This window comes from Schistocerca cancellata, chromosome 3 (genome assembly GCF_023864275.1).
Source record: "Schistocerca cancellata isolate TAMUIC-IGC-003103 chromosome 3, iqSchCanc2.1, whole genome shotgun sequence".
NCBI lineage: Eukaryota > Metazoa > Arthropoda > Insecta > Orthoptera > Acrididae > Schistocerca > Schistocerca cancellata.
In genome coordinates this window covers 440,079,003-440,096,222 of record NC_064628.1, presented here as the reverse complement: position 1 = coordinate 440,096,222, position 17,220 = coordinate 440,079,003, and the positions used below count along the sequence as shown (strand labels likewise).

General features: G+C 41.0%; 1 protein-coding gene across 3 annotated transcripts in view; it reads left to right on the top strand.

Moving 5' to 3' along the window:
* The window catches only part of LOC126175192 (coronin-7), a 244,646-nt gene that overhangs the window by 107,928 nt on the left and 119,498 nt on the right, over window positions 1–17,220 (top strand). For all 3 annotated transcript variants that reach the window (XM_049921787.1, XM_049921789.1, XM_049921788.1), the window contains 2 exons: window positions 3,420–3,533; window positions 9,135–9,305. In XM_049921787.1, coding sequence (XP_049777744.1) covers window positions 3,420–3,533; window positions 9,135–9,305 — 285 coding nt within the window. The remainder of the gene's footprint in view (window positions 1–3,419; window positions 3,534–9,134; window positions 9,306–17,220) is intronic.

Sequence of the window (17,220 nt, the reverse complement as noted above, 5' to 3'; positions counted from 1 at the left end):
TCTCGCATACCTTCAGTCTCTTCACCATCTGCGGAGCTAGTTGGTATATAAAGTTGTACTACTATGGTAGGCATGAGCTTCACATCTATCTTGCTACAATAATGCATTCACTATGCTGTTCGCAGTAGCTTATCAATGCTCCAATTTTTTATTCATTGTTAGACCTATTCCTGCATTACCCCCATTTGATTTTGTATTTATAACTCTGTATTCACTGAACAGAAGTCTTGTTCCTCCTGCCATCCGAACTTCACTAATTCCCACTATATCTAACATTGACATATACATTTCCGTTTTTAAATTTTTTAACCAACCTGCCTGATTAAGGGATCTAACATTCCACGCTCCTATCTGTAGAACACCAGTTTTCTTTCTTCTGATAACGGTGTTGTCCTGATAACGAAATTACAAGTACTAAATAACAAATAATAGCAGAAGGTCAGATTTTAAGTGGCAACCTGCAGTACGCCAGGCAGCAATGTTAACTGCTGCACTACACTGCATGCTCCACAGCTTTTGACAGTATTTGTATACTCAGTACAACTCTGCTGTCCCTTTCAAGTTAATTAATATGAAAATACCTAAATCACATATTTCTGTATTTGTGTCTGTGTTGTTACTTAGTAATAATCAGATGTTCTTGTCAGTGCAAAACTATCTAATAGGTGACTCACGGATTTGAAACTATTTGGGACTTTCACAGAATTATTCTAAGAGAAACTTTGCTGGAAAAAGAGATTTTAAGCCAAAATAAGTAAATAAATGTGCACATTTTCCATCTGCTTCTATTATATTTTACAGCTCTTGTGTATGAATATTGATGAGAATTATCCACTGTTCATGAAGGAAAGTACTATGTTATTATTCTACGCATTTGGTAATATGTATTATGTTCATTTGTGGAACATTTTGAATCTGTCTGAATACAGTCAGTACAAACTGAGTTGTTTGTGATGGGTAGTCATAAAGCTTTAATTATCACCTTCATAAAATAAAATTAAGTAATTGATTTTTATATTTATTTGCAGATGTGTATCAGCAGTTCTGATACACACTGAGATTACTGCACCACAGTAGTGTAGAATGCTGCTAGAGGAGCCAAAACAAAATGACACAGTCCATTGATAAAATATTTTTCGGTACTTTATCTTCTGCATTTGAAGGGAAATAAAGTTGCTGTTGCAGCTAAGTAACTGCTGTGTACATGGAAGTGTACAGTTATAATGTGCCATCATATGACATTGATTAGGTGCACAGACATTTCCAGTGCGGTCTGACAAGGTCAAATGTTGAAGAATCAAATGTCAGATAAACACTCTGTGAAGAATTAGGAATTGTACGAGATGACTGGCATATCAAAATTGAGGTGATAGTGGGAAAAGTTAAATCTCTTCAAGATCAGTTTTCAGCATCTTGCATGACATTTTGAGAATGACAGAGCTGCCACTTACCAGTTCCAAAACTGCTCACACACAATGAAAAGTCCTGCTGAACTGAGGTAGTAGCCAATCCAGATGTCTTCTTTAGTCTCCTATTTTCCTTGTATAAATATTGGGTTTCACCTGACTGAGACAAAGGAACAAAGCAAGCATGAAAACAGGTGAATTTACAACCACCTGAAAAAGGTGAAGATTCAACCATCAGGTAGTGAGGTGACACTGTGTGCCTTTTTGGAACTGCCATGGCTTGGTGCTAAAACATTATGCATGTAAAAGACAAGCTATAACAGGATAATACTACTCATACTTGAATCTGAAGACAAGGTTATGGAAGTATGGGAAGTCATCTGACGGGTGTTTTTATCCTCAATAATTGTCTCCCCAATAATTCCACAGCTCATTCTGCACAGGACACACATAAATATGCTGCTCCTTTTGACTATCAAATTTTGTTCAGCGTTCTGAAATAGTTGGTGAGCCATTTCATGTGGCATTACTAAGGCGAATTGCTCTGGTAGTTTTTTAGGATCATTGCTAAATTTTTCAATTAGTTTCCATGCCCTTATACTGTTTTGAATCATATATGTATCAGCTAAAAGATTTGATCAATATTTCCCTTCTGCATTCTGTTGTATATTTCCTCAGTTCTTCACCTGTTTGAATGGTGTCTTCAGAAAGTGGGTCTCTTTCATATTTACCTTGAAAGTCTTAAGTAGTCTGTCTTGATTGAGGGTGGATATATATTGTGTTCTGCACACACAAGGTATGTTCTTTTGAGAGATTTTTTCCTCTACAAATGTGAAAGCCTATACAATTTTGGAGTCACTTAACATTTTGCAACTTCATTGTCCATTTCTTTTGAGAAACTTTCCCAGCACAAATATCTGAAGTTAAATTGTTGTTTACAGGCAACTTCTTCTAGGTTGATAATTGTAACTGTTGCCCATGTTATTAGAATTGTGCTGTATTTTTGGTGTTGGTTCCTCAGCTTTTTTTTACCACATGTTAAGCTGCTTGTGAACTAATGAAAATATTCATGCAGTTACAGCTCTCTACATGGAAAAGATTGCTCAACTTTGGATAGTGTTTGAGTTTCATGCTTTCCTTTTCCACCCAGCTTTTCAGCTTTTCACCATTCTTGTCTATAGTTTCATAACCTCAGCTTGTGCTTCTGCTGTTGAAATTTCCCAATACAATCTTGATAATCTTAGAGTTGAATTGCCTAGGATTAATGAAGTTGAAGTCTGCATTAGATGTTATGTAGACTGTTATTGTGCAGGCATGTAATTCTGCTGTCATTAATTCCCCTTGCATGTCAGACTTAATATTGATCGCGACCTTACAAACTCATTTCAACTTTACTTTAGAGTATGCCTAATTAGTGATTCATTTATGGGCAATTAATTTACAGAGCCACCTTCAGTGTATCATCACTAATTGACATGAATTTGTAACATAACTTTCATTTTTTTAATGTGTCAGTCCTTGTATATACATAACATTTTTTGTCTTAATGGCAGATCGTATTTGTAATTTAGGTCATTATTAAAGAGTTGATCATTTCTGATTAAACTTACCAGTGTAAAGACAGTTCAAGGTCAAGAAATCATACATTAATGTGCCATCACAGTTTGGTCCTTTAGTAATGTGATCACTCTAGATTCTGTTTTGTTAAACCTTGCATACCAATATGGCACTCTGTATTACCATCCTACATCTCCTGCAAGTTCTCAGTGTACGGTATTGAAGTGAACAACTGATATTACTTTTTATATGTCTTTTATGGCTAATATTACTGTTTATATGTCTTTCATGGCTTCCATTACTGTCCTTTGGCAATTTTAATTTATTTCACTGGTAAAACTGAAGAAAATAGCTAATTTGTGTATTCTGAAAAGCTACAGTAACCCAGAAAATGTTTATGAAATTTATTATGTGAATTATGTTAATAGTTTGTGCTCTGTATGTTTCCTTTTTCAGGCCGTGTATCAAAATTCCGGCATTTGAAAGGCACCCCTTTGCACAAGTCAACACATATTGAGAACATACGCAATGTCAGCAGACAGATTTCTGGTGAATGTGATGGATTTCATGGTATGTGTTGGCATGCAAAAATACTGTTAATCTTTTTCATTTGTTTCTCTTCTATGACATAATTGGTTTTTACATGATGTTGTTCAAAACAATCGGGAAGCCCAATGTCATTTGACATTTACTGTACTATTAAGAACTGTTTTCATCAATTGTCTGTCACATTTTCATGCAGTGAATAGTTTTCTGGCTTTTACGGCGCAGTTCATGAGCGATACATAACAATGCGGAGAAATAATTGTTTGAAACAACAATTGATCTTCCATGAGCAAAGTCAGAACAGTTGAGGATGTGTAGACAATAGAAAATTTAATTGTTGTAAACCATTAGAGTCTGTTACTTCCACTTTTTTTCTCCTTAATGCACTGCTTAGAATAAATTTTACATCTGTCCAGCACCTATCTCTGCATTTAACTTTCTCTTTTTCCCATCTTCCCATTTTTCATGCTGGAGGGCCATTTTGAAAATTCATGACTCCAGAGATTGGTCCCTTTTTTTTGTTAACATGTGTGGCAACCCACTTCAGTTTTCTTTCTCTGTTAACTGAAAATAAGACATTTTTTTTCTGTTTCATACATAGTTAACATTGATTTTTAACATGTATTTTGAATTACATAAACTAACACTGATTTAACTCTGACAACCATTGGTCTGTTACCTTCTGAATTCACTCAAGTTCTGTAAGTTTGTGATGTAGACCGTACATGCATGTTTGATACTAGCCACTATAGTATTATATGAAAGTTATAGTGATCCCATTGTGCATTAAATTATGCACTGATCGAGAATATGATATGAACATTAAAAGTTTTGTCACATTTGATAGTCACCAGTCCGAAACATAGCAAAAGGCTCTAAATAGCTGTGACGAGATAATGCACAAAGTACGAAAAACTTTGCTGCAAGGAATATTTTCATCTCAGCTCTCAAGACACATGGTATGTAACACACATTATCCATTTCTGTTGGGAGCCTATTGAAATTTGAATCTGTAAAATTTAGAAACTTTTATTTATTTATTTTTTTACAACAGAATCAAACAATGGAAACTCTAGGTTGGAGTATCTATGTTATTAGGTGAAAGGTAGATTGCTACCCACCATAAAGATGACACATTGAGTTGCAGAGAGGCACTTACAGTACACATTTAGCTTTTGGGCAAAAGAGAATATGCACACTTTCACCCAAGCAAGCACATGTTAAGCACATACGCCCACTATCTCCTGCAACTTGAACCAGAAACACAGGTGAATAAATATTAACAATTCTATGTTTCTTACTCATTGAGACCATGTTATTAACTGCATATTTCATTAAGTAATAAGTTTACTGCCCAGGATTAACATTCTTATTCTTGAACCATCCATGTATCAACACAATGGATATTTCTGATTACTCTTACTCCAGGATGCACTTGTACATTATTATCTTTTGAAGTTTTTTAATCTATTCTTTTTATGAATAAAAGTCTTATATCTTCATTTCATTTCCCTTCATGTTGTGAGAGTAACGCTTTCACACACGGAAGTTTCTACTATGTACTACCTCATTGATGGCGATTGTATCAGTGATGTTCACAGTACCTATATTATGAAAGTGATAGATTGCTACTCATAATATAATGAAAATTTTGAGTTACAGACATGCACAACAAAAAGACTGCTAAATATGTAAACTTTCGGCCAGAAGACCTTCTTATGAAATAGGGAAATATGCACAAACACCTTCATGCAAATGCAGCTCACAAACCAATGACCACTGTCTCTGGCTGTTGAGACCAGACTGCGAGCAACTGGTTGGGGGGGGGGGGGGGTGTACCTCTCACTGTGCATGGAATGAGGAATGTCCTTCCTGCTGTGCCCCCACCCCTCCTACAGTGGTATTCTGCCACCCACCAAACCTACGTAAAATCCTTTTCCATCCCTACACAGCCCCTGCTCTCAACCCATTGGCTCATATCCCTGTAATGGACCTCGATCTGGTCACAAGTGTCACCTATCCCATCAAAGGCAGGGCTACACCTGAAACCAGTCATGTGATCTGCAAGCTAAACTGCAACCACTGCTTTGTTCTATGAAGGCATGACAGTCAACAAGGTGCCTGTCCGCTGGAATGGCCAATAAACAGCTGGACCATCCAGTTACTGACCATGCTATCCAACACAATTTTCTTCATTTTAATGACTGCTTCACAGCCTGTGCCTTCTGGATTATTCCTACCAACACACTCCCTGTGATTGATATATGCTAAGTTCCTGTGACCCTCCTGCCCTCAACTTTCATTAGTCATTGCCCTTCAGCTGCCTGTCCCCTTCCCTATTTCCATTCCAACACTACACAGCTTTCTCATCTACAAGCACATCCACAGCCTTTTTAATTCTGTCTTTTTCCAGTCCCCAACCCTCATCCACACTGCCGTTTAAACTTTCGATTGTACCAAGCTGCTCTACCCTCTCTCAACCTTGTCCCTTTAAACTCCGACAAGCAGCTCTTTACCATTCCCCATGCCTTCCATATTATCCCTGCCCCTCCCCGCCTTGTTATTACTCCACCATCCAGATTGCTTCCCCCATCATGCGCAGTTGCTGACAATCTGGCCTCGGCAGCCAGAGATAGTGGTCATTTATGTGTGAGTTACATTTGCATGAACGTGTGTGTGTGTGTGTGTGTGTGTGTGTGTGTGTGTGTGTGTGTGTGTGTGCATGTTATCTATTTCATAAGAAGGCTTTCTGGCCAAGATCTTACATGTTTAGTAGTCTATTTGTTGCAACTGTCTGTGACTCAACATCTCTGTTATATGGTGAGTAGCGATCTGTCCTTTCCATAATACAGTCATTATTCCAGTTGGGATTTTCCATTGTTTGAGACATACAATGGATGTATGTATAAATTTATCACCAACATTTTGTATCCAGTAAAATAATTTTACTACATTTTATTTGAATATTTCAGATATTTCTGACTGCTTTCAAAGTTGTGAAAAAATATATGAACCATTAAAAAACACTGGGATTTTAATGTGCATATTATGCCATGTTTTTAGCATGAGAAGGAAAAGTGATTGCTTCTATGAGTTTGTATCCACAATCTTAAATGTTAGAAGTTGTGTGATCCTTAAAGCCAGCTGCCCCATTATATTCAATGACATAATATTCTTTAGTTGTCTAATAATTCCTTGATGTTCATTGTATGCAGTAAAGCCACATTTGTTGTCTCTTCAACACCAATTGAGTTGATACAAGTGGTTATTCTAAAGCTGTGTATGATTTCTAAAATCACTAGTGTTTGTTGGCAGTAGTGCCATAATGGTTCAGGCATTTATGTGCATGTGAGATATCAGATTTTAAGTACTAATTATAGAAAAGTGGTATAGGAAGTTCTGGCAGAATGTAAATAATTTAGAAGTGAAGGTAATAACTCACCAAATGCGTTGTGTTGTCGGCGGGCATGTGCATCCCCCCTCTCCCTCCCCCCATATACACCCTATCCCTCCCCCCATATCCACCCTATCCCTCCCCCCATATCCACCCTATCCCTCCCCCCATATCCACCCTCTCCCTCCCTGCCCCTCTCTCTCCCTCCCTACCTCCCTCCCGTCTCCCTACCTCCCTCCCCTCTCCCTACCTCCCTCCCCTCTCCCTACCTCCCTCCCCTCTCCCTACCTCCCTCCCCTCTCCCTACCTCCCTCCCCTCTCCCTACCTCCCTCCCCTCTCCCTACCTCCCTCCCCTCTCCCTACCTCCCTCCCCCTCTCCCTACCTCCCTCCCCTCTCCCTACCTCCCTCCCCTCTCCCTACCTCCCTCCCCTCTCCCTACCTCCCTCCCCTCTCCCTACCTCCCTCCCCTCTCCCTACCTCCCTCCCCTCTCCCTACCTCCCTCCCCTCTCCCTACCTCCCTCCCCTCCCCCTACCTCTCTCCCCTCTCCCTACCTCTCTCCCCTCTCCCTACCTCTCTCCCCTCTCCCTACCTCCCTCCCCTCTCCCTCACTCCCCTCCCCTCTCCCTCACCTCCCCTCTCCCTACCTCACTCCCCTCTCCCTACCTCCCTCCCCTCTCCCTACCTCACTCCCCTCTCCCTACCTCACTCCCCTCTCCCTACCTCCTCCCCTCTCCCTACCTCACTCCCCTCTCCCTACCTCACTCCCCTCTCCCTCCCTCCCCCTCCCTACCACCCCCCCTCCCCTCCATCCCATCCCCCTCCCATCCCCCTCCCATCCCCCTCTCTCCCTCCCCTCTCCCTCCCCTCTCCCTCCCCTCTCCCTCCCCTCTCCCTCCCCTCTCCCTCCCCTCTCCCTCCCCTCTCCCTCCCCTCTCCCTCCCCTCTCCCTCCCCTCTCCCTCCCCTCTCCCTCCCCTCCCCTCACCATCCCTCCCCTCTCCCTCCCCTCTCCCTCCCCTTACACTCCCTCCCTCTCCCTCCCACCCTCCCCTCCCCTCTCCCTCCTGCCCTCCCCTCTCCCTCCTGCCCTCCCCTCTCCCTCCTGCCCACCCACCCCTCTCCCTCCCTCCCCTCCCCTCTCCCTCCCTCCCCTCCCCGCACCCTCTCTCCCACCCTCCCATCCCCTCTCCCGCCATCTCCTCTCCCTCCCGCCCTCCCCTCCCCTCTCCCGCCATCTCCTCTCCCTCCCGCCCTTCCCTCCCCTCCCCTCCCTCTCCCACCGTCTCTCCCTCCCACCCTCCCTCCCCCGCCCTCCCTCCCCTCTCCCTCTCCTCACCCTCCCCTCTCCTCACCCTCCCCTCCCCTCACCCTCCCCTCCCCTCACCCTCCCCTCCCCTCACCCTCCCTCCCCTCTCCCTCCCCTCTCCCTCCCCTCACACTCCCTCCCCTCACACTCCCTCACCCTCACACCCTCCCCTCCCCTCTCCCTCCTGCCCTCCCCTCTCCCTCCTGCCGTCTCCTCGCCCTCCTGCCCTCCCCTCTCCCTCCTGCCCTCCCCTCTCCCTCCCACGCACCCACCCCTCTCCCTTCCACACTCCCCTCCCCTCTCCCTCCCTCCCTCCTCGCACCCTCTCTCCCACCCTCCCATCCCCTCTCCCGCCATCTCCTCTCCCTCCCACCCTCCCCTCCCCTCTCCCTCCCACCCTCCCCTCCCACCCTCTCTCCCACCCTCCCCTCCCACCCTCTCTCCCACCCTCCCCTCCTGCCCTCCCCTCCCTCTCCCACCGTCTCTCCCTCCCACCCTCTCTCTCTCCCGCCCTCCCCTCCCCCTCCCACCATCCCCTCCCTCTCCCTCCCCCTCCCCTCCCCCTTCCTCACACCTTTCCCTCCCTCCCCCTCCTTCCCCCTCCTCCTCCCTCCCCCTCCCCCTTCCACCCCTCTCGCTCCCTCCCCTTTCCTCCCCTCTCCCCCATTCCCCCCTCCATCCCCCCTCTCTCTCTCTCTCTCTCTCTCTCTCTCTCTCTCTCTCTCTCTCACACACACACACACACACACACACACACACACACACACACACACACACACTCTGTGCCAACTGAATATACAGTTCTGGCATCTGTGCCTCTTGAAAACTCAACATTTCCATTGTGGGGTGAATTACTACCTTCAGTCTTAAATTAATCGTAGAAAATAATATTTAGATAATTTAACAGACAAGTTTATTTCAGCAAACTCTGAACGTGTTGCTGTACCACTCAGTGGACCTGGTGGCAAGATAGCGGTGTTTGAAATAAGCAGAACCGGCAAGCTGCCAGATGGTGTAATACCTACACTTGTGCAGGGAACAAATGTAATGGACTTTGCTTGGGATCCATTTGATTCCAGCAGATTGGCAGTTGGTAAGTTATAGATAAAATGTAGCTGTTACAGAATTTTAGTCTCTGATTTTGAGTGAAAGAGGTATTGAGTAATAAGTAAAGTACATATACTGTGCATCCATCTTACAGGAACAGTTCTCCAGATAGCAAAGAAGTTTCAGATGGACCATCATTCAAATTGTTTCTCAATATTTTGTGCACTTCTGATCACAGCCTTTTAGTACTCATTTTATAAGCTCTGCATTGTTTTAACTTAAACTTGCTGTTAATGCACTGTTCTAACTTAGTGCATAATTCCTAAAACTGCTAGTGTCAGTTGCAAATAGTGCCAAAGTGCTTAAGAGATTTATTTACTCCTGAGATGCCAGACCATAGTTCTGGCATTTGCAAGCTAGGGCATGCGTGCATGTATATAGAATAAATGAAGAAATAGTCTATGGAAGACAATTAGGAGAACAACTGCCTCTTTGTTAACACTTAATGTGTTATTAATGACTAGTTAAGTTGGTAATGGAGGGAACAACGAAAGGAAAAAATTATAGCTCTCAGAAAGTACATCGCAGATTATTGGCAATATTTGCTACAATCAATGTATGGAACTAGATCGTTGCAGTGGTAGGAGAACAATACAAAACCAGGAAAAGAACTGGCAGCTGTTAAAACATGCACCACATGCCAGTCATCAGTTCATTGCGGTTTTTACTTTTACAGACATTGCTCTTCAAATAATTCTAGAAGCTGTGCGTAATAACCTGGAGTTTGGAGCACAGACTTGTCTTTCATTGTAAAATTCTCACCAATTACTTGGACACTCCTCTGTTCCATCACAGAGCTGCATAAGCAAAGTGCTAGTATACTTGACAGGCATGTATTACTAAATGCCAGCCCAACTCCATTAGCACAGTGGAATACATTTTGTTTGTGGATAGCCTAGACCTTTGGTGGCACATTGAGAGTACATAGAGTTTTACATGGCAGAGCAATTATAGTAGATGTTGAAAGACATTGTTATTTTATACAGTAGGGTACTTTTGCTATGCAACTTCAATGGACCTAAATGCATTTCAGCAATGGGATGTAATGTGTTGCGCTAGAAGTTAAAAGCAAAACACCATGAAATTTTTGTCAAGTATGAGCAAATGTCAGCTCGAGAAGTTGACACCATCTTCAACTTGGCAAGGTGGCACCAACACTCAACATGTAGAGACAACATTACAGAATTCTGCAACACATTGACAGGGTTGCTTAATGTCATGTCAGATTGGGATCATGAGGACTGTTTTTTTTTTTTTTTTTTTTTTTTTAAATCCAAGGCTGTTACCGAGTTGATTATGCTGGCCAATTTTATTGTGATATTAGGATGTTTACCTTACATATCTAAATTAATTCTGGGCCTGTGTCATACTTTACATCAACTACCTAGAACGTGTAGCTTTCAGCACACATTTTTTTTCATTCTTAATTATGTGACTTGAGCAAAAAATAGAGGTCATGAAAATGATTAACCTCCAGATGAGAATTTTTGCAAACAATCACTATGATACACAGAGTATGACAAACACTTTTACATATTTTTGGGAGGTGATTGCTTACAGCAAAAGAATAAAAAGCCTATAATGTGTGAAAGGCCTTCATTTTTTATTAAAGAAGTTATTTTTTTATTTTTTATTTTAGGGTTTTACCCTGAGGTTGGTTTGCAGCAGATTGCCATTCCTCTCTTCTGTCTACCTTCCTCTTCATTTCCACGTATGTGTTACATTCCAACATCATTCATGATCTGTTGCATGTATGATATCCTTGGTCACCCCCGCCGATTCCTTCCCTCAATAGCTCCTTCTGCTATTGTTCCAGTGATGTTGTATCATAGGATGTGCCCTACAAGTTTCTCTCTTCTTATTTGGATGTGCCTTCACAGAGATCTAGTTTCCTGTACTCTTCTAAGCACCTCTTCATTTGTTACTTTCTCTCTCCAGCTGATCATCATCCTTCTATAGCACCACATCTCCAGGACCTCTAGCCATCTTCTCTCTTCTCTTCCAGTTGTCCAAGTTTCACATTTGTATAGGGCCACACTCCAAATGAAACCTTTCGTGATACGTTTCCTTATTTTCAGACTGATGTTGTTGCTGGTGAGTAAGTTCCTTCTCCGATTAAATGCAATTTTGGCCTTTTGTGTTCTGCTCGCAATTTCTTTCCGGCTTCTACCATCCCTTGTGATTTTGCTTCCCAGGTAAGTAAATGCCTCTATCACTTCCAGCTCCTCTCTTCCAATTCTCATTCTCAGAGGTTCGCATTCTGCTCTCCTGTACTGCATACCAACACTTTAGTCTTTTTCTTGTTTATTCTCAGTCCATACTGATTGCATAGAATTTTTTCCATTGTCCTGAGGTCTTCCTCTAGATCTTCTTTTGTCTCCCTGACTATAGCAATATCATTTGCAGAACATAGCTTGTCTACTTTCTGCCCATTAATTTTGATCCCCACCTGCGTAGTTTCTCGAACTTGGTCTGTAGCTTCCTGGATGCAAGCATTCAATATAAGAGGGGAGAGAGCACATCCTTGTCTTACCCCTTTTCTAATATTTGCTTCTTGTTCCTGGTGATGGTTCCTAATCACTGCCACCTCATTCTTATAGAAACTGAGTATCACGCGGATGTCTTTGTACTTTATTCCACTTTTACTCAGCACTCTGAACATCTCTTGTCAGATAATGTTATCAAATGCCTTTTCCATGTCTACAAAGGCAATATAAGTTGGTTAATTTTTCTGTAATTGCTTTTCAATAATGAGTCTCAGTGCCAGAATCTCCTCTCTTGTTCCCAATCCCCTTCTGAAACGAAGCTGATCTTCACCCAGCATATCCTCACCTTCTCTTCAATTCTCTTCAGAACTACTTTTATGATAGTTTTTTATGCATGTGGTATTAGGCTTAGAGTTTGGTACTGTTAACATTTTGTAGGTGCTGCCTTCTTTGGTATAGGAACAATGATACATTTCTGGAAGTCTGTCGGTGTCTCTCCTGTGTTATAGATGGACCTAATATGTTTAAGCAGCATCATTTTCATGCTGTCACCAGCATTCTTTATTAGTTCTGCTTTGTTGTCCCGTAGTTCTTTCAGAGCTCTGTCAAATTCTTCTTGCAGAATGTCATCTCCCTTGTCATCTTTGTCTACTTGCTCTTCTCTTCCTATTACTTCCTCCAAAAGAGGTGTTCCAGCATACAACTCCTCTATGTATTCTTTCCATCTCTTCACCATGTCTTCACCAAACAGCATTTTTCCCTCTTTATTTTCTATTGTGCCTGAGAGTGTTGTTCTACGTTTGTTAAAAAACTGATTTACTGTTCTGTAGGCTAAATCAGTTCTTCCGTTTTGTGTATTTTCTTCCACTTCCCTGCAAATTCTTCAAGAAAATTTTCTTTTGTTGTCCTAGCTTCTCTATTAACTAAATTCCTTAGTCTTCTGTATTCAGCTTTTCCTTGTTCATCAGTTGCATTTTTGTATAATCTCCTGTTTTCTATCAGCTCAATAATATCTGCTGTAATCCATTTTCTCTTGTTTTTGGGTTCAGTTCTTCCAACTATATTTTCTGCTGTTTTGTATATACCAGATTTAATTTGATCCCAGTCTTCACTTACTCCACCATGTTGAAAATTTTTAGCTAGGTTGTCTGTTTCATGAGCATAGCACTTTGCCAGTCCCTCAGTTTTCAGTTTTTCTAGTTCCCATTTAAGTTTTACTGGCTTCTTCTTCAAACGTTTGAATCTCAGTGAACTTTTCATCAGGACCAGGTTATGATCACTGCCTATGTCTACAGAGGGATAGCTCCTGCAATCTTTTATCTGGTTCCTAAAACGTGCTGTCACTAGAATGTAATCAATCTGCTGTCTCCTCAGGTCTCCAGGGACCTTCCATGTGTATCTTCTTCATTTGTGATGTTGGAAAAGTGTGTTTGCAACAACTAATTGGTGCTTCGAGCAGAACTCGATTAGTCGATCCCCTCTTTCATTTCTTCTTCCAAGTCCATATTTGCCAACAATTTCTTCCTCCGGTTCTTCACCCACAATTGCGTCCCAGTCCCCCATGGCAATCAGGTTTTCATCTCCCTTAACATTTCTCATTTCATTACTTATTTCTTCGTATATTTTATCAATGACTGCATCTTCTTCTTTGGATGTTGGTATGTATATTTGTATTATCACAGTGTCCTTTGCTTTAGTTTCAAGTTTGACTAGTATTATTCGAGAGCTATATTGCACATATCCCTTGACACATGAGCCATAGTTTTTCCTCAAAATTATTCCAACTCCTCCCGTTCCTGGTCTATAACTTAAACGAGAATGAAGATAGAAACAACAGGGTAGCAGGTTATGGAGAAAACAATTTGTGAAAGTTATCCCATGGTCAGAGACCAGCAGGTAAAAGGCCTTGTACGTGTTCGAGATGATCCAAGCACATAATCTGACATGAATTACCCACCATGTCACACTAAGAGATGTGTCACATGCTACAGCGGACTTCTGGATCTTCCTCAACAACTTGCAAAATGTGTCCTTCCTGGTCAAAATATTACAAAAAGTATAGACTGCTACTCACTGTAAAGATGACCCATTGAGTTGCAGACAGGCACAATGAAATCACTTTTACACATTATGCAGGATGTATACAACCCGGGACAGCCGGGAGATTCGGGAAAAACCCGGGAATTTTTTCATCCGGGAGAAAACCGGGAAAAACCCGGTAATTTTTTAGAATTCTGGGAATTTTTCATTGTTTTAGTTTCCAGTTAAATTTTTATAATTTTGCATGTTAAGAACCGATTCTCCAATGAAGTATATTATTGTATCCCACTACTGCAGAATAATACTTCAACAATAAAACATAAACAAGAGAAAAAAACGAAAATAACTTAAATTGCAAAAGAAATGTGTCATATGCAACAATGACACACAGTGCTCATGCAAGCGTCTGCCAACAGCAAAATGTGTCAAAGGCTTTAGGAAGACTATACATTGTTTCATAACAACAAATTTCCTCCGATGAGTGTGAAGTCCCAACTGTTTACATTAGATTCGTTTTAGCAGTTATGAGCGGGCTCATGGCATGCGCAGTTGAGTCACATTTGAGCAGTAGATTCTCCCTCTTCTGGCTACAGGAATGTGGCTATTGGCTGTGCAAGCAGTGGCAGCAAGCAGCTAGATGCTACCGAAAAAAGGGGGCGCCCAAATTCATATTCTTGAGGGGGGGAAAAAAACTTGTTTCACAAAGCGCCTAGCATCCTGTGCATGTTTGTCTTATCGATTATTCATATGATTTTGAAACACTCCCCTGTTGCTTTTTGAACTCATTTTACGTTGATTTCTGAATGAATCATAAGTTGATTTTTGAAAGCGTGCATAGCGTACATGATGTCTGAGTCAGGAAAATCCTCGTCACATCTAGAAATAAACTTTCCACAGACAAAAGGGGACAGGGCTATACAAGCTGAGCGGAGTAAAGCCAAACAGATGAATGCCAATCGCTGTCTGGTTATGTGGTTGATTGGGTTTGCGAATGATCAGTGTTGTTAATAATTACTAGCGAAATCCATAGATTCAGACTACCAGAATGGAAATAAACGATTGACAGGAATAACAGGTGAGAAATATTACGTACTATCTTGTCAGTGTTCCCAAGAATGTGAAATTTTGACCAATTTTTGGCCAGGTCGGTACACTAGTAAGGACCAGTTGTACAGTCCCTGGCTAGCAGCCGCTTAAGTTCTATTCTGGAAGTAACGTGGAAAATGTGTAGTACGAACACGTAATAACGCCTAACTGGAAAACAATCTGGCAGGGTTAGTGAAGTTAATCACTGAACAAATTTTGACAATGGCAGGAATAGCTGCAGAATTGGTGATGACAAGATTGTTTGTTAGAACAAGGAAGGAGAAGAAACGGGGACATCACACAAATTGTGGAAGAATAAAACGATTACAAATTTATATAAAAATTTCTTAATTCTACTTTTCGATCTCATGCTTGAGAAGCTGGTGCATATGAATGAAATGTGAAACTGTTTCCTAACATAAAGCTTTTTGCTTGTAGTAGGCCTAATAGGCATTTGATATTGGCACTTCGTGAATTATACTCTCTCATGTTATAAAAATGGCCATTTGTGCCAAAACATTCTCATTTATTTGGTGTGTCTTACAAAATTGCTCCAATATTAGAAAGATCTATTTTGTTTTATCTAGCAGACAGTGACAAAATAGACTTAATCAGATCAAGAAACCACCCCAGTCTTGGGTATTATTAGTGTTAACAGCTTTTTCAGTATTAGATAACAACATTTCGATTTTTCATGTAGAAAAATATTTGACGAGCTTTGATGAGGTAATAGATTCTTTCACAGAAAGGAAAGCACGCCATGTAAAGCTGTAGCAAGATTAGAGAGGAAAAATGCGAGGAGCTAAGGATTGAAGAAATGTGTACTCTCTTGCTTGTCTCTTTTTCTTTATGGGTTTTATGTATCCTATATTTAATATTATGTCACACAAAACAGTAAGTTATTAGCCAATTGTCAATAAAGAGTGCAGATTTTCTGAAGAGTTCTTGTTCTCCCTTTTACAAATAATCCTATCCGCTATTAATTGCGAGATTTTTTTAAAAAAAGAGGGGCAGGCTGTCAAACTGGCCGACTGGGAGCAGGAGAGGCACCACAGGACATTTTAATTTCCACTATCCTGTGTAGGTTTGATGGCATCCATTACAAAATACACACGTTTCAATTCCACAGAGTGAAATACAGTGATGTGCGATAGAAGAATATTTTATGAAGAGGCGTTGCACTGCACTTTGGCACACTTAAGACCAAATAACATGTCTTACATTTCTTTGAACACATATGTTTTATGTTTCAGACTTTTCAGAAAGATGTGCACTACAAGATGAAAATCTTTTTGAAAATTTGATCTTTTTTTTAGTATTGACCCAGTTCGAAAATATCATAGATCCGACGCTGATGCGCAGAGCAGTCTGAGTTATAGTGGATAGTCTCCAACAGACCCATGTTTACATGTAGCGATTTTGCTGTTTCCCATTCGTTTACTCTCATGTGGAATGAAAACAAAACAGATATCCGTGGCCGGGAGCTATCAAATGAATTAAAATACATTCACATAATTACAGAAGGCTAAAATATGTCATTAGTTTCAGATTTTATTTTATGTCCACCTTTCTGACTGTCAAGCATTTATCACCTTGCAGAACAATGAAGTTATTTTTGTCTGTTTGCTAAAGAAATTTGACTTTTAGTAACCTTTTCCGCATAGGCAGTCAATGTATTTGAAATGAAATGTTTAATTCCACAGTACTGGCTAGTTTCAACTGTTTGCTGCATTTCAAGTGCACGTTTTCATCAACTAGCACCTATGGCATTATGCCATAATAAAGAACCAAACATGATATAGTACAGTACTGGTGCTCCAAGAAAATGTACATCCTGAAAACCACACTGAAAAGCTTAATATCAGGTCGAGGTCTACTTCATTGGGAATCTGGACATACGAATGTGCACTTTAAATATGCACTTTAAATGTGCACATTTTAGTATGGGTCAGGAAATTCTGATGCTCTTGGAGTATCCTCTGATGTCTTGTTTCTTTTATGACATAATGTATGATCTTTCAGTGTTTTACACCTATGTACATAAGGGTTTCCTACATCATCATAGCTGCACAAGCATAGTGTCGCCTGTTATCTGCACTCTCTGGCAACTTTTGAAACGAACCTATTTCTAACAGGTCACAGAAAAGTATTGCGAATGGTGGTTTGAAAAGCGTTACTTTCAAAGTAAATATCCTTTTATGTAAGTTGAACTATGTGCAAGAATGTACCATGAATTTCTTAAATCATAGAGCGTTTGATTCTCATTTAAAAATTAGCTCTTTGATGATG